At 52.0% G+C, this 27,401-nt stretch overlaps 1 protein-coding gene across 1 annotated transcript in view; it reads left to right on the top strand.

Annotated features, from left to right (window-relative positions):
• Positions 1–27,401, top strand: part of LOC132836851 (zinc finger MIZ domain-containing protein 1-like) — a 91,578-nt gene that overhangs the window by 36,146 nt on the left and 28,031 nt on the right. Inside the window, exons 8-13 of the mRNA XM_060856387.1 lie at positions 3,429–3,561; positions 7,307–7,448; positions 16,043–16,253; positions 21,699–21,804; positions 23,197–23,363; positions 25,572–25,639. Of these exons, the coding sequence (XP_060712370.1) occupies positions 3,429–3,561; positions 7,307–7,448; positions 16,043–16,253; positions 21,699–21,804; positions 23,197–23,363; positions 25,572–25,639 (827 nt within the window). The remainder of the gene's footprint in view (positions 1–3,428; positions 3,562–7,306; positions 7,449–16,042; positions 16,254–21,698; positions 21,805–23,196; positions 23,364–25,571; positions 25,640–27,401) is intronic.

Genomic DNA, 27,401 nt, shown 5'->3' with positions numbered 1-27,401 from the left:
AGATCCGCCCCCCTCAACCCATTCAGTTGAATTCCAACAAATATGATCCCAGCCAACTCAATCTCTCCTCATAAGCCAACCCCCCTCGCCCCTCAACTCCGGAATCGACATAGTGAACTTCCTTTGCATCCCCCGCCAGTGCCGGTACATCCTTACTCAAGTGAGGAGACCAAAACTGGGCGTAGTATCTCAGATGCTATATAGCTGTAAACCCTAGAGGACAGGATGATAGTATGAATGACAGAAACTAGCCTCTTCTCCCTGTTAAAATCTGCGAGGAGAAAGTGAGGTCTGCAGATACCTCCCCACCAACCCAACCTCCACTCCCGGCACCTTCCCCTGCAACCGCAAGAAATGTAAAACTTGCGCCCACACCTCCTCCCTTACTTCTCTCCAAGGCCCCAAGGGATCCTTCCATATCCGCCACAAATTCACCTGCACCTCCACACACATCATTTACTGCATCCGCTGCACCCGATGTGGCCTCCTCTACATTGGGGAGACAGGCCGCCTACTTGCGGAACGTTTCAGAGAACACCTCTGGGACACCCGGACCAACCAACCCAACCGCCCCGTGGCTCAACACTTCAACTCCCCCCTCCCACTCCACCAAGGACATGCAGGTCCTTGGACTCCGCCATCGCCAGACCATAGCAACACGACGGCTGGAGGAAGAGCGCCTCATCTTCCGCCTGGGAACCCTCCAACCACAAGGGATGAACTCAGATTTCTCCAGTTTCCTCATTTCCCCTCCCCCCCACCTTGTCTCAGTCCCAACCCTCGAACTCAGCACCGCCTTCCTAACCTGCAATCTTCTTCCTGACCTCTCCGCGCCCACCCGCAGTCCGGCCTATCACCCTCACCTTGACCTCCTTCCACCTATCACATCTCCATCGCCCCTCCCCCAAGTCCCTCCTCCCTACCTTTTATCTTAGCCTGCTGGACACACTTTCCTCATTCCTGAAGAAGGTCTTATGCCCGAAACATCGAATCTCCTGTTCCTTGGATGCTGCCTGACCTGCTGCGCTTTTCCAGCAACACATTTTCAGCTCTGATCTCCCCGTTACCCTGACTGGGAGATCGGTCCGGTGACAACGCGTCCCCGAGATCGGTTGATGGGTGATACCCTGTTTTTTTTTTGTTGATCCCACAGTCCTCGGAGCGGTACAATAGACAAAGCGACAGCTTTCCAGCTGATACTTCCAGTAGCTACCCGCAGGTCAGTACGAACAGGGTATGTCCGGGTTCCTTGGACTGGGCGTCGGAGGGCTGGTGGAGGGATGGGAGGGGCAGGGTGCTCTCGACACAGGGCTCTCCCCCACTCTCCCATCGGCGTCCTGGTCTGCGCGTGGGTCAATCCCGACACCCTTCCGGAGGGGTCAGAGCTGTTTCGATCTCTACCTCTGACGTACTGACCAAACGTCCTCAGCCCTCTCCAGTACGCATTTCTTCACTGCCGTCCAAGTAAGCGATACTCCAATCCCAGACCTCAGTGACTTTCCCCCTTCTTTGCCGCAGACTTTAGATCAGGGGGGAGATAATTGCATCTCTCCCTTAATGTAAATCTCGATGGGATCACTTCTCCTTTCGATTAGATTCCCGACAGTGTGGAAACAGGCCCTTCAGCCCAACGCGGCCACACCGACCCTCCGAAGAGTAACCCACCCAGACCCATTCCCCTACACCACGTTTACCGCTGAACACTATGGGACAATTTCGCACGGCCAATCCACCCTAACCTGCACATCCCTGAGCACTATGGGTAATTTAGCACGGCCAATCCACCCTAACCTGCACATCCCTGAGCACTATGGGTAATTTAGCACGGCCAATCCACCCTAACCTGCACATCCCTGAGCACTATGGGTAACTTAGCACGGCCAATCCACCCTAACCTGCACATCCCTGAGCACTATGGGTAATTCAGCATGGCCAATCCACCCTAACCTGCACATCCCTGAGCACTATGGGTAATTTAGCATGGCCAATCCACCCTAACCCGCACATCTTTGGATTGTGGGAGGAAACCGGAGCACCCGGGGGAAACCCACACAAACAGTCACCCGAGGCGGGAATTGAACCCGGGTCCCTGGCACTTTGAGGGCAGCGGTGCTAAACACTGAGCCACCGTGCCGCACCGCTTTCGGGATTTCGAGGACGCGGGACCAAAGGAGAGTTGACGTTTCGAGCGTCAGCTCTTTGTCGGCGGATTCCTGATGAAAGAGACCGTGCTCGCGATGTCGACTCTCCCTGCTCCTCAGACGCTGTGTTCCCCGCCCCACAGTCTTCGACTCTGAGCTCCGGCACCCGCAGCCCTCGCTTTCTCCTTGGTTGCGAGACTGGTTTAGCCCAATCTCTCTTCATAGGACAATCCCACCATCCCCGGAGCACATCCGGTGAACATACGGATCTTTGATCTCCTCACTTGAGAAAGGATGGAGGGGGGTTGCAGAGGAGGTACACTGGGTAGATCCTAGAGTTGAGGGGCTCGGTTTAGGAGGAGAGTCTGGGATTATATACATTGGAATTCAGAAGAATAGGGGAGGGGGATCTTATAGAAACATATAAAGTGATGATTTGGAGACGCTGGTGTTGGACTGGGGTGTACAAATCACACAACGCCAGGTACCTGATGAAGGAGCGTCGCTCCGAAAGCTAGTGCTTCCAAATAAACCTGTTGGACTCTAACCTGGTGTGGCGTGATCTTTCACACGGAAAAATAAGGACAGGAGTGGAAAAGATAAAAGCAGGAAGGTCGTCCCTACTGAAACGAGAACGAGGGGGAACAGTCTCAAAATGGCGGAGGTGGGGAGCAGACTGAGGACTGGAGTGGAAGAGGAACCTCTTCCCCCAGGATTGGTGGAGTGGTTCCTCAGGGAGTGCTTTTAATGCCGAGATCGATCATTTTTGGTCAAGGAATGAAGGGGAGGGAGAGGGCGGGGAGGCAGGGACGACAGAGAGATCCGCCATGAAGGGCTCGAAGTGCGGCCAGGCGGCCTAGTCTTACTCCTGGTCCTGACGTGGCTCTCCCTCAATAAGGAGCTGGAAACTGCGCGCTGTACTCCAGCTGAGGAGGTTAACCAAGCTCCCGTCCAGTTGAAACAAAACTTCACCGCTCCTGTACACACATTTGAGAGAGTGTGGGCGCTGGAAAAGTGCAGCAGGTCAGGCAGCGTCCCGGGGAGCTGGAGCGTCAACGTTTCAAGGCATAGGCCTTGCCTGAGGCCTGAAGCGCCAAGTCTCCCGCTCCTCAAACGTTCAGATGTGGCTCACTCGGGCCTAAGGACTGATCCTCGCGGGCCACCTCGAGGGATAACTGCCGGACGGAAAGTGACCGCGGCCCTCCTTCCGAAACGCGCTTGGGGGGAAGGGGGGAAAGCGAGCGTGATTCCGATCCGGGAATAACCGGCCGTCGCTTCTCTCTGCAGCCTGCGAGGTCGGTGGCGGGCTACGCCAACTCTCCGGGAAGCGGTCTCCCCCCGTACGTGTCCCCGATCCAAGAGGTCACCTCAGCCATCCCCCCGGACGTTAAGCTCGGTCTGAGTCATCTCCCGTCTGCAGGTAGGTGTCCATGTGGGGGGAGAGATGACGGGTGGGGGGTGGGGTGGACAGACTCATTGAAGTAGGAGAGCGACCATCATTGGGGGAGGGCGTTGGGAGGGTGGGAAAGGGAGGTGAAAAAGGAAAGAGAGCTGGAGTTGTGAGGGAGAAGGTTCTAGAACGGGGGCTGAGGAAGCAGGTGGAGAAAAGGGGGTTTCAGGAAACACGGTTGATGTGAACTTACTGACCTGGCCCTTGTATTAAATGGGGAATTCCCCACTGGGGAAGGAAACACGCAGCAGGACCAATACTGGAACATCCCTGTCTCCCTTTCTCTCTCTCTATCTCCTGTCAGTTCCCTTCCATTCATCACTCAGTTAGCTCAGTCCCTCTCTCCTGTTTTCTCTCAGTGACGTCTCTCTCTCTCTCTCTCTCTCTCTCTCAAATCATGTCTCCGATATCGCTGTCTCTCTCTATCGTCTCCCCGTTCCCTCTCTCTATCGTCTCCCCGTTCCCTCTCTCTATCCTCTCTCCGTTCCCTCTCTCTATCCTCTCTCCGTTCCCTCTCTCTATCGTCTCTCCGTTCCCTCTCTCTATCCTCTCTCCGTTCCCTCTCTCTATCCTCTCTCCGTTCTCTCTCTCTATCCTCTCTCCGTTCCCTCTCTCTATCATCCCTCCGTTCTCTCTCTCTCTATCCTCTCTTCGTTCCCTCTCTCCATCGTCCCTCCGTTCCCTCTCTCTATCGTCTCTCCGTTCCCTCTCTCTATCATCCCTCCGTTCTCTCTCTCTCTATCCTCTCTTCGTTCCCTCTCTCCATCGTCTCTCCGTTCCCTCTCTCTATCCTCTCTCCGTTCTCTCTCTCTCTATCGTCTCTCCGTTCTCTCTCTCTCTATCGTCTCTCCGTTCTCTCTCTCTCTATCCTCTCTCCGTTCTCTCTCTCTCATTCGTCTCTCCGTTCCCTCTCTCTATCATCCCTCCGTGTCCTCTCTCTATCCTCTCTCCGTTCCCTCTCTCTATCATCCCTCCGTTCCCTCTCTCTATCATCCCTCCGTTCCCTCTCTCTATCCTCTCTCCGTTCCCTCTCTCTATCCTCTCTCCGTTCCCTCTCTCTATCATCCCTCCGTTCCCTCTCTCTATCCTCTCTCCGTTCCCTCTCTCTATCCTCTCTCCGTTCTCTCTCTCTCTATCCTCTCTCCGTTCTCTCTCTCTCTATCCTCTCTCCGTTCTCTCTCTCTCATTCGTCTCTCCGTTCCCTCTCTCTATCATCCCTCCGTGTCCTCTCTCTATCCTCTCTCCGTTCCCTCTCTCTATCATCCCTCCGTTCCCTCTCTCTATCATCCCTCCGTTCCCTCTCTCTATCCTCTCTCCGTTCCCTCTCTCTATCCTCTCTCCGTTCCCTCTCTCTATCCTCTCTCCGTTCCCTCTCTCTATCCTCTCCCCGTTCCCTCTCTCTATCCTCTCTCCGTTCCCTCTCTCTATCATCCCTCCGTTCCCTCTCTCTATCATCCCTCCGTTCCCTCTCTCTATCGTCTCTCCGTTCCCTCTCTCTATCCTCTCTCCGTTCCCTCTCTCTATCCTCTCTCCGTTCCCTCTCTCTATCCTCTCCCCGTTCCCTCTCTCTATCCTCTCTCCGTTCCCTCTCTCTATCGTCTCTCCGTGTCCTCTCTCTATCCTCTCTCCGTTCCCTCTCTCTATCATCCCTCCGTTCCCTCTCTCTATCCTCTCTCCGTTCCCTCTCTCTATCCTCTCTCCGTTCCCTCTCTCTATCATCCCTCCGTTCCCTCTCTCTATCATCCCTCCGTTCCCTCTCTCTATCGTCTCTCCGTTCCCTCTCTCTATCCTCTCTCCGTTCCCTCTCTCTATCATCTCTCCGTTCCCTCTCTCTATCCTCTCTCCGTTCCCTCTCTCTATCATCCCTCCGTTCCCTCTCTCTATCCTCTCCCCGTTCCCTCTCTCTATCCTCTCTCCGTTCCCTCTCTCTATCATCTCTCCGTTCCCTCTCTCTATCCTCTCTCCGTTCCCTCTCTCTATCATCTCTCCGTTCTCTCTCTCTATCCTCTCTCTGTTCCCTCTCTCTATCCTCTCTCCGTTCCCTCTCTCTATCCTCTCTCCGTTCCCTCTCTCTATCATCTCTCCGTTCCCTCTCTCTATCCTCTCTCCGTTCTCTCTCTCTATCATCTCTCCGTTCTCTCTCTCTATCCTCTCTCTGTTCCCTCTCTCTATCCTCTCTCTGTTCCCTCTCTCTATCCTCTCTCCGTTCCCTCTCTCTATCCTCTCTCCGTTCCCTCTCTCTATCCTCTCTCCGTTCCCTCTCTCTATCATCTCTCCGTTCCCTCTCTCTATCCTCTCTCCGTTCCCTCTCTCTATCCTCTCTCCGTTCCCTCTCTCTATCCTCTCTCTGTTCCCTCTCTCTATCCTCTCTCCGTTCCCTCTCTCTATCCTCTCTCCGTTCCCTCTCTCTATCCTCTCTCCGTTCCCTCTCTCTATCCTCTCTCTGTTCCCTCTCTCTATCCTCTCTCCGTTCCCTCTCTCTATCCTCTCTCTGTTCCCTCTCTCTATCGTCTCTCCGTTTCCTCTCTCTATCCTCTCTCCGTTCCCTCTCTCTATCGTCTCTCTGTTCCATCTCTCTGTATCGTCTCTCCGTTCCCTCTCTCTATCGTCTCTCAGGTAGAGACATTAAAAGACACGGGCTGGGAGAGAGTGCGGTGTCTGAGAGAGAGATGGACAGAGATGTTAGGGAAAACACAGACAGGGAGAGAGTGCGGTGTCTGAGAGAGAGATGGACAGAGATGTTAGGGAAAACACAGACAGGGAGAGAGTACAGTGTCTGAGAGAGGGATGGACGGAGACGTTAGGGGAGACACAGACAGGGAGAGAGTGCTGTGTCTGAGAGGGAGGGTTGGAAGGAGACGTTAGGGGAGACACAGACAGGGAGAGAGTGCGGTGTCTGAGAGAGGGATGGAAGGAGATGTTAGGGAAGACACAGACAGGGAGAGAGTGTGGTGTCTGAGAGAGGGATGGACAGAGACGTTAGGGGAGACACAGACAGGGAGAGAGTGCGGTGTCTGAGAGAGGGATGGAAGGAGACGTTAGGGGAGACACAGACAGGGAGAGAGTGCTGTGTCTGAGAGAGGGATGGACGGAGACGTTAGGGGAGACACAGACAGGGAGAGAGTGCTGTGTCTGAGAGAGAGAAGGAAGGAGACGTTAGGGGAGACACAGACAGGGAGAGAGTGTGGTGTCTGAGAGAGGGATGGACAGAGACGTTAGGGGACTCACAGACAGGGAGAGAGTGCTGTGTCTGAGAGGGAGGGTTGGAAGGAGACGTTAGGGGAGACACATACAGGGAGAGAGTGCGGTGTCTGAGCGAGAGATAGAAGGAGACGTTAGGGGAGACACAGACAGGGAGAGAGTGCGGTGTCTGAGAGAGGGATGGAAGGAGACGTTAGGGAAGACACAGACAGGGAGAGAGTGTGGTGTCTGAGAGAGAGATGGACAGAGATGTTAGGGAAGACACAGACAGGGAGAGAGTGCTGTGTCTGAGAGAGGGATGGACAGAGACGTTAGGGGAGACACAGACAGGGAGAGAGTGCTGTGTCTGAGAGGGAGGGTTGGAAGGAGACGTTAGGGGAGACACATACAGGGAGAGAGTGCGGTGTCTGAGAGAGAGGGATGGAAGGAGACGTTAGGGGAGACAGGGAGAGAGGGTGGTGTTTGACAGAGGGACAGCATTGTCTCTGATGCCCCTGCTGTCTGTGAATTGTAGGAAACCCCGCTGACGAGCTGCGGCTGACCTTCCCCGTGCGCGACGGCGTTGTCCTGGAACCCTTTCGGTTGGAACATAATCTCGCCGTCAGCAACCACATCTTTTACCTGCGCCATTCTGTTCATCAGACGCTGACGTGGAGGTGAGGGGTTGAGCGGGGGGGTGGGTGCCAAGAGACCGGGGCTGAGGCAGAGAGTGGTAGATAGCTTTTCCCCGTCTCCCTCACCAGCTCAAGGGGACAATTTGCAGATGAGAAATCCTGTGGCCTAGACAGCGTCCGTCCCAGCCCCTGAACAAACGGAAACACAAAACCGATTGCTCCTCACGCCTATCTTTTCCTGAAATCGTGTTGCACTTCAAGCACCGTGTTTAGCAGCAGTGAGTCAGCGCTCGGAAAGTGTCTCGGTTTTTCTCCAGACGGACCTGATTCGATTCCCCGATATTCTGGGAACAGGCCCTTCGGCCCAACAAGTCCATACCGACCCTCCGAGGAGTATCCCACCCAGACCCATTCCCCTACATTTACCCCTTCACCGAACACTCCGGGCAATTTAGCACGGCCAATCCACCCTAACCTGCACATCCCTGAGCACTATGGGTAATTTAGCACGGCCAATCCACCCTAACCTGCACATCCCTGAGCACTATGGGTAATTTAGCACGGCCAATCCACCCTAACCTGCACATCCCTGAGCACTATGGGTAATTTAGCATGGCCAATCCACCCTAACCTGCACATCCCTGAGCACTATGGGTAATTTAGCACGGCCAATCCACTCTAACCTGCACATCCCTGAGCACTATGGGTAATTTAGCACGGCCAATCCACCCTAACCTGCACATCCCTGAGCACTATGGGTAATTTAGCACGGCCAATCCACCCTAACCTGCACATCCCTGAGCACTGTGGGTAATTTAGCAAGGCCAATCCACCCTAACCTGCACATCCCTGAGCACTATGGGTAATTTAGCACGGCCAATCCACCCTAACCTGCACATCCCTGGGCACTATGGGTAATTTAGCATGGCCAATCCACCCTAACCTGCACATCCCTGACCACTGTGGGTAATTTAGCATGGCCAATCCACCCTAACCTGCACATCCCTGAGCACTATGGGTAATTTAGCATGGCCAATCCACCCTAACCTGCACATCCCTGAGCACTATGGGTAATTTAGCATGGCCAATTCACCCTAACCTGCACATCCCTGAGCACTATGGGTAATTTAGCATGGCCAATCCATCCTAACCTGCACATCTTTGGATTGTGGGAGGAAACTGGAGCACCCAGAGGAAACCCACACAGACACGGGGAGAATGTGCAAACTCCACACAGACAGTCGCCCCGAGGTTGGAATCGAACCCGGGTATTGGCACTGTGAGGCACCGTGCCGTCTGAGCGCACCGGAGTGATTTCATATTTTCCAGCGGCTACCTAGCTCTCTCTGTGTCGTGCCGCGAGAGTGTCAATGCTGTGGCCTTTTTCCAGTGGGGGACAGGTTAAACCTTGGGCTCTGCTGAAAGGGCTGCAGTTGCCAGTCTCACCACAGGAGGGCAGCCCGGCTCCCTGGTAGAGGAACGGGCTCTCCATCCCGTGGGGAAACGAGCATCATGGGTGGGAGGTGAGCCATGCCACAGTGGGTTCACTGGCACACCTGGAGGGAGTGCCAACCCCCCCCGCCTCCCAGAGGGCAAACAAATGCAGGAAGCGAGAGGCCAGCGCCCGAAGGGGTGCGGCCTGTCGGAGCGGAGGCGTTAAACCGAGGACCCGTCACGCGGGCACCTGAGAGCGCACGACGCCATCTTGCGGGCCAACACCCACGGCCGTCAAGCAACAACCCAGAATGCCCGCGATCTGGTCACGGAGATGTGGGCAGCACTGGGAAAGGCCAAGAGGAGACCAAAACTGGACACAGTCCGCCAGGTGTGGCCTCACCAGCTCCCTGTACCATAACCTCCCTGCTTTTAAACTCCATCCCTCTGGCAATGGAGGACAGAGCTCCATCTGCCGTCCTCAGTACCTGCCGTACCTGCAGGGCGTATATTTCTACGACCAACCTTCCGAGGTTCATACACGTGCTGCAGACAAAGGGGAACCTGGCGGGTGTAACGTATTTCGATTTCCAGACAAAGGGCAACAAAAAATAAACCCTCATAGCGGAGGTGGTAACATGAGAAAGAGATGGGAGAGAGAGAGAGATCTGAGGGAGAGAGATGCCTGAGAGAGATTGAGAGAGGGACAGAAATATATGATGGGGGAGAGACAGTGGGGATGAAGAGAGAGGGATGGAAAAGAGATGAGAGAGAGATGTCTGAGGGAGAGAGAGAGAGAGAGGTGTCTGAGAGAGAGAGACAGAACGGTTATGATGGGGGAGAGACAGTGGTGACGAAGAGAGAGGGATGGAAGAGAGACAATGGGAGAGAGAGAGAGAGAGGTGTCTGAGAGAGAGAGAGAGGGATGGAAGAGAGATGATGAGAGAGAGAGATGTCTGACAGCGAGAGAGAGAGGTGTCTGAGAGAGAGAGAGAGACAGAACGGTTATGATGGGGGAGAGACAGTGGTGACGAAGAGAGAGGGATGGAAGAGAGATGGTGTGAGAGAGAGAGAGAGAGAGAGATGCCTGCGATCGAGAGAGAGGTGACTGAGAGATGTCTGAGAGAGAGAGACAGAATAGATATGATGGGGGAGAGACAGTGGTGATGAAGAGAGAGGGCTGGAAGAGAGATGTGAGAGAGAGAGAGAGAGAGCACGGTGCCTGAGAGGGATGGATAATAGATAGGTTGGTAAACTGCAAGTCAGCATTAGTGGGTCTTTTTTGGGTTGAAAGAGTAGATCAGTACAGGGACCTCAAAATTTACACTTTATATAAATGGCCTGGATGAAGATATAGTTGCTGAACTTGCTGCAGGTAGATAGGATAGTGAAGGCAGCGTTTGGTATGCTTTCCTTTATTGGTCAGAGTATTGAGTACAGGAGTTGGGAGGTCACGTTGCGGCTGTACAGGACATTGGTTAGGCCGCTGTTGGAATATTGCGTGCAATTCTGGTCTCCTTCCTGTCGGAAAGATGTTGTGAAACTTGAAAGGGTTCAGAAAAGATTGACAAGGATGTTGGAGGGGTTTGAGCTATAGGGAGAGGCTGGATAGGCCGGGGCTGTTTTCCCTGGAGCGTCAGAGGCTGAGGGGTGACCTTATAGAGGTTTATAAAATCATGAGGGGGCATGGATAGGATAAATAGACAAGGTCTTTTCCCCTGGGGTGGGGGAGTCCAGAACTAGAGGGGCATAGGCTTAGAGTGAGAGGGGAAAGATATAAAAGAGACCTAAGGGGCAACTTTTTCACACAGAGGGTGGTACGTGTATGGAATGAGCTGCCAGAGGAAGTGGTGGAGGCTGGTACAATTGCAACATTTAAGAGGCATCTGGATGGGTATATGAATAGGAAGGGTTTGGAGGGATATGGGCCGGGTGCTGGCAGATTAGGTTAGGGTATCTGGGTAGGCACGGACAGGTTGGACCGAAGGGTCTGTTTCCGTCTCGATGACTCCATGACAGTAAGGTGCGAGGAGGCTACAAAGGCGATCTAGAAAATTTCAGTGAGTCAGCAAAGAGGTGGCAAATGGAATATCGTGTGGGCCGAATGGTGGGCGGTCGGGGAACTGTGAAGTACAGAGGGATCTGGGTGTCCATGTGCATTAGTCACAGAAGTCAGTCGACCAGCACATCAAATAATCTGGGCAAGTCAAAGGGTAAGGTCATTTATTGTGAGGGGAGCTGGAGATTTATAAGTTTAGAGTTCTACGGGGGTGAGTGGACTGTTTTATCAGGGAACGCTAGTCCCCTGGCAATTTGTCGAATCAGAGGTGACTTAATTGAGATCTGCAAAGGATCTGATGGGGGGTGGATATATGAGAATCTAGAACCAGAGGGCCACAGTTTGAAAATGTCGTGGAAGCGAGGGGGTCCCATTCAAGAGAGAGAGGGGGGGGGTCCAATATTTTGCCCTGCTGAAAGTGGGGACTGCAGACTAGAGGCAAGATTAGAGAGGGGTGCTGGAAAAGCACAGCAGGTCAGGTAGCAGGAAAATCGTTCCTAACGTCCCTGATTTTGCCCAGTATTTTGCCAGTCTCTGCAGCCAGGTGCACAGAGCGCCACTCACCAACCGGAGAGAACCGATGGTCCTGGGTTCGAATCCCCAGTGGGCTCCAGGTTCGCTGGGAGTGAGGGAGTGGGCACTTGAACCGGGAGAGAGAGAGAGAGAGAGGGGGGGAGACAGAGAGAGGGAGAGAGAGACAGAGAGAGACTTGAGTCGGCGTTTGAGAACTCTCAGAAAAGCCAACCCGCTACGGGGAGAAATCGGGGACAGCCCGAGAAAGATCAGGGGAGAGTCCACAATCTTCAGGTTGATGTGAAAATCCTTGCAGGCAAGATAATGTCGGATTTGCGACATGGTGGCTCAGCGGTTAGCGCTGCTGCCTCACGGCGCCAGGGACCCAGGTTCGATTCCAGCCTCCTCCACACAGTGTGTGTGGAGTTTGCACATTCTCCCCAACGTCTGCATGGGTTTCCTCCAAGTGCTCCAGTTTCCTCCCACAGTCCAAAGATGTGCAGGTTAGGCTGGGTCGGCCATGCTAAATTACCCATAGTGCTCAGGGATGTGCAGGTTAGGGTGGATTGGCCATGCTAAATTACCCATAGTGCTCAGGAATGTGCAGGTTAGGGTGAATTGGCCATGCTAAATTACCCATAGTGCTCAGGGATGTGCAGCTTAGGGTGAATTGGCCGTGCTAAATTACCCATAGTGCTCAGGGATGTGCAGGTTAGGGTGAATTGGCCATGCTAAATTACCCATAGTGCTCAGGGATGTGCAGGTTAGGGTGAATTGGCCGTGCTAAATTACCCATAGTGCTCAGGGATGTGCAGGTTAGGGTGGATTGGCTGTGCTAAATTACCCATAGTGCTCAGGGATGTGCAGGTTAGGGTGGATTGGCTGTGCTAAATTACCCATAGTGTTCAGGGATGTGCAGGTTAGGGTGGATTGGCCGTGCTAAATTACCCATAGTGCTCAGGGATGTGCAGGTTAGGGTGGATCGGCCATGCTAAATTACCCATAGTGCTCAGGGATGTGTAGGTTAGGGTAGATTGGCTGTGCTAAATTACCCATAGTGCTCAGGGATGTGCAGATTAGGGTGGATTGGCCATGCTAAATTACCCATAGTGCTCAGGGATGTGCAGGTTAGGGTGGATTGGCCATGCTAAATTACCCATAGTGCTGAGGGATGTGTAGGTTAGGGTGGATTGGCCGTGCTAAATTACCCATAGTGCTCAGGGATGTGCAGATTAGGGTGGATTGGCCATGCTAAATTACCCATAGTGCTCAGGGATGTGTAGGTTAGTGTGGATTGGGCATGCTAAATTACCCATAGTGCTCAGGGATGTGCAGGTTAGGGTGGATTGGCCGTGCTAAATTACCCATAGTGCTCAGGGATGTGTAGGTTAGGGTGGATTGGCCGTGCTAAATTACCCATAGTGCTCAGGGATGTGCAGGTTAGGGTGGATTGGCCGTGCTAAATTGTCCCATAGTGCTCAGGGACGTGTTGGTTAGGTGCAATACTCAGGGGTAAATATAGGATAATAGGATCGAGGGGAATGGGTCTGGGTGGGTTACTCTTCGAAGGGTCAGTGTGGCCTTATTGGGCCGTAGGGCCTGTTTCCACACTTTCGGGACTCTCTGGTGAGGCATGTTTCCTGAATCTAGTTTCTTCGTGAGTTTAATGAGTATCTGTACGTCACATGTATCAGATCTGACTTGTATAAACACAAGGGAGAGAGCTCTCCTCCTCAGGTGAACGTATATCAGGTTGGCTCACAATCCAAATATCGAAAATAAGAGTAGGCCTTCCAATGGGATCTGTCATTCAATCTGATCACGCCTGACGTTTGATCTTACATTCCCGCTTTCGCCCCACACCCTTTTAATCTCTTTCAAGAAAACCTGCTGGAATATATTCAGCTACTTGGCTTCCACAGCCTTCTGTGGAAGAGAAGGCTGCAGGACGGTCTCCACCCTCTCAGTGAAGAGACGTTACCTCATATCAGAACCTCTCCCGTGACTTAAGACTGGCTGCTCCTTGGTTATAGGCTCCTCCCAACCAGGGGACGTCAATCGATCCAGTCCTGTGGGAATCGTCTACCTTTTAATCACATCCTCAACGCAGTCTTCGAAACTTTCATTAGACAGTCGGTCAATCCTAAATCTACTCAACCTCTCTTCATAGCTAGTGCCCTCCATAGCAGGCAGCATCCTGGTCAACCCCCACAGCACTCCCTCTACAGGTGAATAAATCCTTTCTTAGCTCGGGAGACCAAAGTTGCCAAAAAAAAGGGGAAGCGAAAAGGGAGAGGGGAGTGTGCTTTTTTCTTGCTACCCTTCCTGCGCCTCACGAGACATAAATTGGAGGCGGATTTGCTCTTGACGCGCTCACTGGTTCTCCTACAGGCCAGACCTGGAGCTGAAGTTCAAGTGGTGGCAGGGTGACTCAGTGGTTAGCGCCGCTGCCTCACAGCACCAGGGTCCAATTCCAGCCTTGGGTGACTGTCTGTGTGTGGAGTTTGCACGTTCTCCCCCGTGTCTGCGCGGGTTTCCTCCGGGTGCTCCGGTTTCCTCCCACAGTCCAAAGATGTGCAGGTTAGGGTGGATTGGCCATGCTAAATTACCCATAGTGCTCAGGGATGTGCAGGTTAGGGTGGATTGGCCATGCTAAATTACCCATAGTGCTCAGGGATGTGCAGGGTAGGGTGGATTGGCCATGCTAAATTACCCATAGTGTTCAGGGATGTGTAGGTTAGGGTGGATTGGCCATGCTAAGTTACCCATAGTGCTCAGGGATGTGCAGGTTAGGGTGGATTGGCCATGCTAAATTACCCACAGTGCTCAGGGATGTGCGGGTTAGGGTGGATTGGCCATGCTAAATTACCCATAGTGCTCAGGGATGTGTAGGTTAGGGTGGATTGGCCGTGCTAAATTACCCATAGTGCTCAGGGATGTGCAGGTTAGGGTGGATTGGCCGTGCTAAATTGTCCCATAGTGCTCAGGGACGTGTTGGTTAGGTGCAATACTCAGGGGTAAATATAGGATAATAGGATCGAGGGGAATGGGTCTGGGTGGGTTACTCTTCGAAGGGTCAGTGTGGCCTTATTGGGCCGTAGGGCCTGTTTCCACACTTTCGGGACTCTCTGGTGAGGCATGTTTCCTGAATCTAGTTTCTTCGTGAGTTTAATGAGTATCTGTACGTCACATGTATCAGATCTGACTTGTATAAACACAAGGGAGAGAGCTCTCCTCCTCAGGTGAACGTATATCAGGTTGGCTCACAATCCAAGTATCGAAAATAAGAGTAGGCCTTCCAATGGGATCTGTCATTCAATCTGATCACGCCTGACGTTTGATCTTACATTCCCGCTTTCGCCCCACACCCTTTTAATCTCTTTCAAGAAAACTTGCTGGAATATATTCAGCTACTTGACTTCCACAGCCTTCTGTGGAAGAGAAGGCTGCAGGACGGTTTCCGCCCTCTCAGTGAAGAGACGTTACTTCATATCAGAACCTCTCCCGTGACTTAAGACTGGCTGCTCCCTGGTTATAGGCTCCTCCCAGCCAGGGGACGTCAATCGATCCAGTCCTGCGGGAATCGTCTACCTTTTAATCACATCCTCAACGCAGTCTTCGAAACTTTCATTAGACAGTCGGTCAATCCTAATTACTCAACCTCTCTTCATAGCTAGTGCCCTCCATAGCAGGCAGCATCCTGGTCAACCCCCACTGCACTCCCTCTACAGGTGAATATATCCTTTCTTAGCTCAGGAGACCAAAGTTGCCAAAAAAAAGGGAAGCGAAAAGAGAGAGGGGAGTGTGCTTTTTTTTTGCTACCCTTCCTGCGCCTCACGAGACATAAATTGGAGGCGGATTTGCTCTTGACGCGCTCACTGGTTCTCCTACAGGCCAGACCTGGAGCTGAAGTTCAAGTGGTGGCAGGGTGACTCAGTGGTTAGCGCCGCTGCCTCACAGCACCAGGGTCCAATTCCAGCCTCGGGTGACTGTCTGTGTGGAGTTTGCACGTTCTCCCCCGTGTCTGCGCGGGTTTCCTCCGGGTGCTCCGGTTTCCTCCCACAGTCCAAAGATGTGCAGGTTAGGGTGGATTGGCCATGCTAAATTACCCATAGTGCTCAGGGATGTGCAGGTTAGGGTGGATTGGCCATGCTAAATTACCCATAGTGCTCAGGGATGTGCAGGTTAGGGTGAATTGGCCATGCTAAATTACCCATAGTGATCAGGGATGTGTAGGTTAGGGTGGATTGGCCATGCTAAATTACCCATAGTGTTTCAGGGATGTGCAGGTTAGGGTGGATTGACCATGCTAAATTACCCATAGTGCTGAGGGATGTGCAGGTTAGGGTGGATTGGCCATGCTAAATTACCCATAGTGTTCAGGGATGTGTGGGTTAGAGTGGATTGACCATGCTAAATTACCCATAGTGCTGAGGGATGTGCAGGTTCGGGTGGATTGGCCATTGTTTTAAGTGCATTAGTCAGAGGGTTTGCTCTTCGGAGGGTCGGTGTATACTTATTGGGCCGAAGGGCCTGTTTCCCCACACTGTCGGGAATCTAATCTAATCTGATCTTCTGGCGTAAATTGGAGGCGGATTTGCTCTTGACGCGCACACTGGTTCTCCTACAGGCCGGACCTGGAGCTGAAGCTCAAGTGTTACCATCACGAAGACAGGCAGATGAACACCAACTGGCCGGCGTCTGTCCAGGTCAGCATCAACGCCACCCCGCTGACAATAGAGCGGGGCGAGAATAAAGCCACGCACAAACCCCTCTACCTGAAGCATGTGTGTCAGCCTGGGAGGAACACCATTCAGATCACCGTGACCGCTTGCTGCTGTGTAAGTATTTTTACCGTCTGCTGTTCCATAACACTGTGGCTTCACGAGGTGATTTTTATCCTGTTTTCTTTTGTAGAAGGGAGGTTTTAAGACAGACCGATTGAGTTGTCAACTTAGAAAGCCAGTAAACAGCTTTTGAGGGCTTCAGTTTTTTTTTTTAAAAAGAAGGTTGAAACAATAGATGCAGCCTGAATGGGTGTGGCCAACTCTCACAGACCGGGATTTCTAGTTCTACTTGTGTTTTTACGCCCAGCGAGAGTTTTGTAAAAGTCGGGTCGATCTTTTCCTTCTCTCTGTACAGTTGGTATTAGGAATATTAACTGTATTTGTTATTCTGTTAAGGTTTCTAAGTTATTAGAGCCATGGAGATGTACAGCAAGGAAACAGACCCTTCGGTCCAATCCGTCCATGCCGACCCAGATATCCCAACCCAATGTAGTCCCACCTGCCAGCACCCGGCCCATATCCCTCCAAACCCTTCCTATTCATATACCCATCAAAATGCCTTTTAAATGTTGCAATTGTACCAGCCTCCACCACTTCCTCTGGCAGCTCATTCCACACACGTACCACCCTCTGTGTGAAAAAGTTGCCCCTTAGGTCCCTTTTCAATCATTCCCCTCTCTCCCTAAACCTATGCTCCTCTAGTTCTGGATTCGCCCACCCCAGGGAAAAGACCTTGCCTATTTATCCTATCCATGCCCCCCATGATTTTATAAGGTCACCCATCAGCTTGCGACGCTCCAGAGAAAACAGTCCCAGCCTGTTCAACCTCTCCCTGTAGCTCAGATCCTCCAACCCTGGCAACATTCTTGTCAATCTTTTCTGAACCCTTTCAAGTTTCACAACATCCTCCCAATAGGAAGGAGACCAGAATTGCACGCAATATTCCAACAGTGGCCTAACCAATGTCCTGTACAGCCGCAACATGACCTCCCAACTCCTGTACTCAATACTCTGACCAATAAAGGAAAGCATACCAAATGCCTTCTTCACTATCCTATCTACCTGCGACTCCACTTTCAAGGAGCTATGAACCTGCACTCCAAGGTCTCTTTGTTCAGCAACACTCCCCAGGACCTTACCATTAAGTGGATAAGTCCTGCTAAGATTGGCTTTCCCAAAATGCAGCACCTCGCATTTATATTTCTTTCTTTGTTTTATTTTGTTAGGGAATTGGGAATATTAACCGTGTTTGTTATTCTTTAACGTTTTGCAAGAGAGTTGTCATACTTTGAACGATAGTGGTTGAATAAATGCTGTTTTGCTTAACATTGAGTCGTTTGACCAATCGAATTGTGTCTGAAACACAGCATTTTACATCTGTGTTTTAAATAAGGAAGGTGTTAGGATCGAGGCGACCTCCTTTATGTATTTTGAGGGGGCTTGATCTGAGCTGTAACACAACACTTCACAGTCATGTCAGCTCATAGGCCAGACCCTCTCCCTCCCACAGCACAGACAAATTGACATTCCTTTTTCCCCTTTCTCTTCACCTGGACTAATGCCACTTGGCGAGTGATCCATATCGCTGCACAGCAAACCAAGAAGAAAGAACGTTCCGGAACCGGAACGGGCCCTTCGGCCCTCCTGTCACCTATTTTCTGAGGGTCTGTATCCCTCTGCTCCCTGCCTGACTGGAAACGACGCTATTCTGCCCGCCCTCTACCACCTCCGCTGGCAAGCAAATCCTGGTCTGTGAGAGCTGGCCGCACCCATTCAGGCTGCGTCTATTGTTTCAACTGTTTTTTTTAAAAAACCCAAGACCCCAAAAGCTATTTACTGGCTTTCTCAGTAGACAGCTCAATCAGTCTGTCTAAAAACCTATCTTCTACAAAAAAAAAACAAGATTATAAAACCTGGCACCCACCACCCTCTGTGTAAAGAACCTGCCACCCAATATCTCCCTTAAACTTTTCCCCTCTCACCTTGAACCCATGACCCCCAGTAATTGAGACCCCCCCACTCTGGGGAAACAGCTTCTTGCTATCCACCCTGTCTACACCTCTCATGATTTTGTAGACCTCAGTCAGGTCCCCCCCCCTCCAACCTCTGTCTTTTGAATGAAAATAATCCCAGTCTCTTCAACCTCTCGTCATAGCTAGCGCCCTCCACACCAGGCAACTGCCTGCTGAACCTCCCCTGCACTCTCTCCAAAGCGTCCACATCCTTCTGGTAAAGTTAAATCTCAGCTAGTGGGATTTAACGTTGGTTCACAAATTGGGGATGTTTAGCAGTAGGGAATGCTGGATGACTAAAGAAATTGAGGGGTTTGGTTATGGAAAAGAAGGAAGTATATGTCAGGGATAAACAGCAGAGATTGAGTGAATCCTTAGCAGAGTATAAAGGCAGTAGGAGTATAGTTAAGAAAGAAGTTAGGAGGGCAAAAGGGGGCTCAAGATAGTTGTGGCAAATAAAGTTACGGAGAATCCAAAAGGATTGTATAAATGCATTCAGGATAAAAGGGTAACTAGGGCTTATGCCCGAAACGTCGATTCTCCTGCTCCTTGGACGCTGCCTGACCTGCTGCGCTTTTCCAGCAACACATTTTGCAGCTCTGATCTCCAGCATCTGCAGTCCGCACTTTCTCCTAGAGAATAGGGCCCCTCCTCCAAGATCCACCCACCAGTATTTTGCATCAGTGTTTACTGAGGAGAAGGACATGGAAGATATCGAATGAGGGGAAGTAGATGGTGACATCTCGAAAAATGTCCATATAGCAAATGAGGAAGCGCTGGATGTCTTGAAACGCTTAAAAGTGGATAAATCCCCAGGACCTGATCAGGCGTACCCGAGAACTCAGTGGGAAGCTAGAGAAGTGATTGCTGCTGAGATATTTGTATCATCGATAGTCACAGGTGAGGTGCCGGAAGACTGGAGGTTGGCAAACGTGGTGCCACTGTTTAAAGAAGGGTGGTAAGGACAAGCCAGGGATCTATAGACCAGTGAGCCTGACCTCGGTGGTGGGCAAGTTGTTGGAGGGAATCCTGAGGGGCAGGAGTTTGCATTTCACACAGACTTGGGTGGGAGGGCGAGCTGTAGGGAGGATGCAAGTTGAGTGAGAGGGTCAATACACGGCAGATACAGTGAGGGTGTTCACTCTGGGAGCAGAAACGGGAAGGCAGATTATTATCCAAACAGCGAGTGGTTGGGAAAGAGAGGTGGACAGTCAAAGGATATGGATCAGGACTGAGAAATGAGGAAAAACCCAGAGAGCGAGGGATCCTGTGGTCATCTCTGTCACGGGAAGTGCAGCATTGAGTGTATCTCAGGAAGGAGTTGGATATAGTTCTTAGGACAAAGGACGGGGGTAGGGGGAAAGTGAGAATGGCCAGAGTCGGACAATTAGCCCACGATCCCAATGAGGGGTGGAACATTTTGAAGAGAAAGAGAGCACCTTTCAATAGCGCCTGATGTGCGTGGAGCAAAACCCCTTTGCGATTTTTTCATTGTGTTTTTGGAAGAGTTGAAACCAGCTCAGAGCTGACAAACACTTCTCTCAGCTGCTGTGGACGGTGGTCGGTGAAAATCTGCGGTGTTTTGTCACCACAAGAGGGTAGGCCGTGTCACATCGGTCGAGGCCCAGTAAAACAGGCTTCTGGTCACTGCTAGGCCTGGAGAAGTCTGCAGATTAAGCTGCTTTCACTTCAGTGCAAGAGGCCTAACAGGGAAGGCAGATGAACTCAGGGCATGGTTAGGAACTTGGGACTGGGATATCATAGCAATTACAGAAACATGGCTCAGGGATGGACAGGACTAATGTTCCAGGATACAAATGCTACAGAAAGGATAGAAAGGGAGGCAAGAGAGATGGGGAAGTGGCGTTTTTGACATTGCAGCTATACTGAGGAAGGATATTCCTGGAAATACATCCAGGAAAGTTATTTGGGTGGAACTGAGAAGTAAGAAAGGGATTATGGCCTTATTGGGATTGTACTATAGATTGCCCAATAGTCAAGAGGGAAATTGAGAAACAAACTTGTAAGGAGATCTCAGTTATCTGTAAGAATAATAGGGTGGTTATGGTCGGGGATTTTAACTTTCTAACCATAGACTGGGACTGCCATAGAGTTAAGGGTTTAGATGGAGAGGAATTTGATAGGTTGTTGAGTTTTGAGAAGATTTGTAGCCCAGGTTGAGGCTCTGGATGTAAGTTTGCTCTCTGAGCTGGAAGGTTCATTACCAGACGTTTTGACCTGACATGAAATAACATCATCAGGGAGCCTGCAGTGAAGCCCTGGAGTTTTGTCCCACTTTCTATTTATGTGTTTAGCTTTCCTTGGGTTGATGATGTCACATCCTGTGTTGACCATGCCACAGAAAATGAGGGATGACCTTATAGAGGTTTATAAAATCATGATGGGCGTGACTAAACAAAGTCTTTTCCCCTGCAGTGGGTGGGTGTCCAGAACTCGAGGGGCTTTGGTTTAAGGTGAGAGGGGAAAAGAGACCTGAGGGGCAACTTTTTCACCCAGAGGGTGGTACGTGTGCGGAACGAGCTGCCAGAGGAAGTGGTGGAGGCTGGTACAATTGCAGAGGCATCTGGATGGGGACATGAGGGAGGTTGAATGTCTAGTAAAGAGGAAGAAGGAGGCTTACATAAGGTTGAGGAAACAGGGTTCAGACAGAGCGTTGGAGGGATACAGGATAGCCAGGAGGGAGCTGAAGAAAGGGATGAGGAGAGCTAAGAGAGGGCATGAGAAATCCTTGGCGGGTAGGATCAAGGATAACCCCAAGGCCTTCTATGCGTATGTGAGAAACATGAGAATGACGAGAACGAGGGTAGGTCCGATCAAGGACAGTAGTGGGAGATTGTGTATTGAGTCGGAAGAGATAGGAGTGGTCTTAAATGAGTACTTTTCTTCAGTATTTACGAACGAGAGGGACCGTATTGTTGAAGAGGAGAGTGTGAAACGGACTGGTACGCTAGAGGAGATACTTGTTAGGAAGGAAGATGTGTTGGACATTTTGAACAACTTGAGGATAGACAAGTCCCCCGGGCCTGACGGGATATATCCTAGGATTATGTGGGAAGCAAGAGAGGAAATTGCAGAGCCGTTGGCAATGATCTTTTTGTCTTCACTGTCAACGGGGGTGGTACCAGGGGACTGGAGAGTAGCGAATATTGTGCCCCTGTTCAAAAAAGGGAATAGGGATAACCCCGGGAATTACAGGCCAGTTAGTCTTACTTCGGTGGGAGGCAAAGTAATGGAAAGGGTACTGAGGGATAGGATTTATGAGTATCTGGAAAGACACTGCTTGATTAGGAAGGGTTTGGAGGGACATGGGCCGGGTGCTGGCAAATGAGACTAGATATCTGGGTCAGCATGGACGAGATGGGCAGGAGGGTCTGGTTCTGAGCTGTCCATCACTATGAGTCTATGAATTAGCTCTCCCGCTGTCAAACTGACGGACATTGTGCTTTCCCTCCAACCCTCCACGCAGTCCCATCTGTTTGTGCTGCAGTTGGTACACAGACCCTCCGTCCGGTCAGTGCTGCAAGGCCTCCTGAAAAAGAGGTTGCTACCTGCTGAACACTGCATTGCAAAAAGTGAGTACTCCACATTCTTCAGGCACGTGTGTGTGCATGTGTGCGTGTCTCTGTGAGTGTGTATGTGTACGTGTCTCTGTGAGTGTGTGTGTCTCTGTGAGTGTGTGTGTATGTGTCTCTGTGAGTGTGTGTTTGTCTCTGTGAGTGTGTGTGTGTGTGTCTCTGTGAATGTGTGTGTGTCTCTGTGAGAGTGTGTCTGTGAGTGTGTGTTTGTCTCTGTGAGTGTGTGTCTCTGTGAATGTGTGTGTGTCTCTGTGAGAGTGTGTGTCTGTGAGTGTGTGTTTGTCTCTGTGAGTGTGTGTCTCTGTGAGTGTGTGTGTGTCTCTGTGAGAGTGTGTGTCTGTGAGTGTGTGGGTCTCCCTCTGTTAGGCAGGCACATATGAACAAGAATTTTTACCAACTTGCCATTTGGCCATTTTCACATACAACAATCCCCCGCTCTCTCTGTGTCTCTCTCTCTGTGTCTCTCTCTCTGTGTCTCTTTCTGTCTCTCTCTTTCTCTCTGACTCTCTCTCTCTGTGTCTCTTTCTGTCTCTCTATCTCTGTCTGTCGCTCTCTCTGTCTCTGTCTCTCTCTTTCTCTTCCTTCTCTCTCTCTGCCTCTCTCTCTCCCTCTCTGTCTCTCTCTCTCTCTCTCTGTGTCACTCTCTCTGCCTGTCTCTCTCTCTCTCTGTGTCTCTCTCTCTCTGCCTGTCTCTCACTGTCTCTGTCTCTCTCTCTGCCTATCTCGCTCTCTCTCTGTCTATCTCTCTCTGTCACTCTCTCTATCTCTGTGTGTGTCTCTCTCTGTGTGTGTGTGTGTGTGTTTCTCTCTCTCTGTCTCTCCCTCTCTCTGTCTCTCTCTCTCTGCCTGTCTCTCTCTCTCTGTCTCTCTCTCTGTCTCTCTCTCTCTCTGTCTCTCTCTCTCTCTGCCTGTCTCTCTCTCTCTGTGTCTCTCTCTTTCTGTCTCTCTCTCTCTCTCTGCCTGTCTCTCTGTCTGTCTCTCTCTCTCTGTCTCTCTGTGTCTGTCTCTCTCTCTCTCTCTGCCTGTCTCTCTGTGTGTCTCTCTCTCTGTCTGTCTGTCTGTCTGTCTCTCTCTCTGCTTGTCTCTCTCTGTGTGTGTGTGTGTCTCTCTCTTTGTCTGTCTGTCTCTCTCTCTGCCTATCTGTCTCTCTCTCTCTCTCTGTCTCCCCCTCTCTCTGTGTGTCTCTCTCACTCTCCCCTCCATGGGCTCACTGTTTATTGTCCCCCTCCCCGGCTGCCCTTTTGTTGAAGAGCCTGTATTTCCTAGTCGAGGCGTTACTGACCCGGGGTGGGGGGTGGGGGTGGGGACAGTGTCCGTCCACGTTGAGCAGTCCGCACGCACACTCCGCCCAGCGGTAAACACGTTTCTCCGTCTTCCTGCCCGCTGCAGTCAAGCGCCATTTCAGCGGCGGCGGCGGAGCCATCTCAGCCGGGAACCCGGGGCTGAGCGGGGAGGACGTGGTGGAACAGACAGCCGTGAGAGTCTCTCTGAAGTGCTCGATCACGTACAGACAGATCCAGCTGCCCGCAAGGGGCCATGCGTGCAAACACATACAGGTCAGTCCGCTCTGCCTCTGCCCTGCTGCCATGGAGACGTGGGCTGGGCCCACATTCCCGCCCCCACCCCCATCTCCCCCTTGGCGAAGGTGGGGGTGAGCGGCCATCTTGAACTGCGTTTGGTGTAGGGACCCCCACACAGCGCCCTAAGGGAGGGAGTCCCGGGATTCTGACCCAGTGACACTGAAGGAACGGCCGATATATTTCCGAGTCACGGACGGTGAGGGGAACTTGATGGGTGGTGTTCCCATGTACCTGCTGCCCCTTGTCCTTCCCGATGGAAGGGGCCGTGGGGTTTGGAAGGTGCTGTCTGAGGAGCCTGGGGGAGTTGCTGCAGTGCGTCTGGTAGATGGTACCCACTGCTGCTACTGAGCGTCGGGGGGGGGTGGAGGGAGTGGGGACAATCGACGGGGGGGCTGCTTTGCCCCTAAATGGTTCTCGAGTGTGGTTGGAGCTGTCCCCCCCATCCAGGGCAAGTGGGGAGTATTCCCTCACGCACCCTCCTGACTTGGGCCTTGTCGATGGTGGGAGACAGGCTTTGGGGGGGAGGATTCCCAGCCTCTGAGCTGCTCCCTGGGTTAGTAACAATGTGCAGGTCTGCACAGAGGAAGCAGTTTGTGCAGACCTGCTGTGTATTTGTGTGAATATTTGTTCACATTGTTCCACGTCTCTCGGGGAGAAGGTGTCCACACTTCAGATCCGTTATTGGAGCGTGGAGGGAGAAAACTGTCAAATGGGAAAGGAGCAAAGAAGGCAAGAGACCGAGGCTGGGTGTGACTGAGCATGGCTTTGGATACCTGGTCAGACCAGCCTGTGAACACCAACTCCTGAGCAGTTGCCGTTCGCTTCACATGGGCGGCACGGTGGCTCAGTGGTTAGCACTGCTGCCTCACAGCGCCAGGGTATGATTCCACCCTCGGCTGACTGTGTGTCTGTCTGTGGGGTTTGCACATTCTCCCCCCCCACCCCGCCCAAATGTCTGTGTGTGGGTTTCCTCCGGGTGCTCCGATTTCCTCCTACAGTCCAGGGATGTGCAGGTTAGGGTGGACTGGCCGTGCTAAATTACCCATAGTGCTCAGGGATGTGCAGGTTAGGGTGGACTGGCCGTGCTAAATTACCCATAGTGCTCAGGGATGTGCAGGTTAGGGTGGACTGGCCGTGCTAAATTACCCATAGTGCTCAGGGATGTGCAGGTTAGGGTGGATTGGCCGTGCTAAATTACCCATAGTGCTTAGGGATGTGCAGGTTAGGGTGGATTGGCCGTGCTAAATTACCCATAGTGCTTAGGGATGTGCAGGTTAGGGTGGATTGGCCATGCTAAATTACCCATAGTGCTCAGGGATGTGCAGGTTAGGGTGGATTGGCCGTGCTAAATTACCCACAGTGCTTAGGGATGTGTAGGTTAGGGCAGATTGGCCATGCTAAATTACCCATAGTGCTCAGGGATGTGCAGGTTAGGGTGGATTGGCCGTGCTAAATTACCCATAGTGCTCAGGGATGTGCAGGTTAGGGTGGATTGGCCGTGCTAAATTACCCATAGTGCTCAGGGATGTGCAGGTTAGGGTGAATTGGCCGTGCTAAATTACCCATAGTGTTCAGGGATGTGCAGGTTAGGGTGGATTGGCCGTGCTAAATTACCCACAGTGCTTAGGGATGTGTAGGTTAGGGCAGATTGGCCATGCTAAATTACCCACAGTGTTCAGGCTTGTGCAGGTTAGGGTGGATTGGCCATGCTAAATTACCCATAGTGCTCCGGGATGTGCAGGTTAGGGTGGATTGGCCATGGTGGGCGGGGTTACAGGGAGACAGGTAAGCAGGTAAAGTTGGCTGAGATGCTGTTCAGAGGGTCTGTGTGGACCTCATGGGCTGAATGGCCACAGTGCAGGGATTCTGATTCTATGATAAACCCAGGACGAACAATCGGGGAGCTGTAATCGGACCATTCGACCAGTCTTCTGGTTACCATCTGGCTTTGATTCCAAGTCAACACAGTCGGATTTATTCGAATATCGAGAGGTCTCTGATCAGACATGAAATCAGTTTGTTCCCACGCTAACTGCGTTCTGCCCGAAGTGATTGAAATCCAATCTGGACTGAATTCCGCTTCAGGTGATCGATAAAGGTGTTTTTACTGTCAAAGGATCTCTCAAGTGGGTAATGATGGTGTGGGATAAATCAGCCTGACACTGCTGTCTCTGTCTTTCCCAGTGTTTTGACCTGGAGTCTTACTTACAGTTGAATTGTGACCGAGGAACTTGGCGTTGCCCAGTGTGCAAGTAAGTTCTTTGCTCGTGTTTTCTTTTGATGGGAACAAAAATCCTCAATTGTCTCCCCCCCCCCGTGCCTTGCAATGCTCTCGAAAAGAATCCATCGCCACTGGAGATGACTGATCTCCGGTAGGAAGTTACCGAACTGAGTCTGCCCGGCCTTCTGGGATTGGCGGTGTCAAAGGTTCACAGTCCAAAATGGCTGCCCTGCCGACAGGTGACAAACCCCAGTTGGTTTGAGCTGCCCCAAGTTCAGGGAATTATCCCTCTGCGACACGTCCCCGTAAATTCCAACTCCATCTTATTGTTCCAAACATTCGGGAATATCGTGAATTCAGTCTCCCCTCCCAGAATGCTCCTGGGAATCCGTCAACTAGGTTTTCATGGCTTTGTAAGGCCATGCCAAGTCACGAGAGTTTCTTTTCCAACTCCCTCCCCTCTGCCACTCTGGAGTTGAGGTAAAGTCAAGTTGAGATAAAGTCTTGAAAACACCTTGCCCGTTATTCTGTGGCGTGGCACCTTTTTGGAGTCCCCTGGACACACCAGATAAATGAAACCTCTTGCGTCAGGCCATTCATCCCACTCCACCATTCAGTCAGATCAGGGGGGGATCCAGCTTCTCTACATATCCGCCCAGTTCATCCCTTGCTTGTCGGGAATCCAACCGGTAAAGATTCCGAGGCTCTGCTTTCATCGTCTTCCTTCCTAAGGCCTGGTGAGCGACCCTAGTCCTTGGCTTGAAGCCTCTTGGCCATTCTAGATCCTCTCCCCAAACAGGAAATGTCGAGGGGAATAGAGAGAAAGCGGAATTCAGCCATGATCCACAGGCGGATAGCTTCCGACCTCTCCTCTGCCGTGACCCCTCAGGATTATGGGTGTCTCAGCATCACCATTGGTCTCTCTCGTGAACAAGTCTGGGGTCACACTGACTGTACGCTTCCCCACATTCCCCCAACGCGCTCCGACCCTCACCACTCGTCCGTATTTGGGTTGTTGCATCTCAAGCCAACGACAAGCAACCATGAGGAGACAGAACACAGGAAAGCGATCGAGTGGCGGGAGCGTAAACGATCACAATCTCTTCCTCGGCGGCAGCCATTGGCATCTGGATGTGAGGTGGAGAGCGCCCCCCTGTGTCCACTGAGGTGGAGGTTATCGGGAAGGTTAAGTTCCAGGGCGTGACGGTCGCCAATCTCTTCTGGTCCATCCACGTTGGCGCGGCGGTCAAGAAAGCGCGGCAACGCCTCAGGAAGCTCAGGAAATTCGGCACGTCCGTAAAGAGCCTTCCCAATTTTTATAGGTGCGCCATAGAAAGCGCCTTATCCGGACGCATCACTGCGTTGGCGTGCTCTTCCCGAGTGCGTAAGAAGCAACAGAGAGTTGTGCGCACATTTCGTCACGCCAACCCACGTCCCATCCACCGACACCTCTTGAGTAGGCAATTCAAGCCCCCCACCCCCCCCATCCCGCCCAGGGTTATAAAATCTCCCAACCCCTTCTGTCGTGCAGAAGCCTCAATGAAATCTCTTGCCATTCGGCCCCTCCATCCCACTCCACCGTTCAAGTCAAGTCAGGGCGGCTCCAGCCCCTCTCCACGTTTCCGCCCTGTGGCCGTTCAATCCCTGGCCCGTCAAGAATCCGACCGGTGAAGATTCCCAGGCTCCATTCCCACCGTCTTTCGAGGGCGTGCCTGGAGAGGGTGACTCTGTGAGTTAGCCATTCCAAGATCCTCCCCCCCCCCCCCCCCAGCCGGTTCAAGACCAGCTTCCTG

Source organism: Hemiscyllium ocellatum, chromosome 48 (assembly GCF_020745735.1).
Source record: "Hemiscyllium ocellatum isolate sHemOce1 chromosome 48, sHemOce1.pat.X.cur, whole genome shotgun sequence".
Lineage (NCBI taxonomy): Eukaryota > Metazoa > Chordata > Chondrichthyes > Orectolobiformes > Hemiscylliidae > Hemiscyllium > Hemiscyllium ocellatum.
Note: the sequence above shows the minus strand (reverse complement) of the source record. Positions and strands in the feature narration are given on the sequence as shown.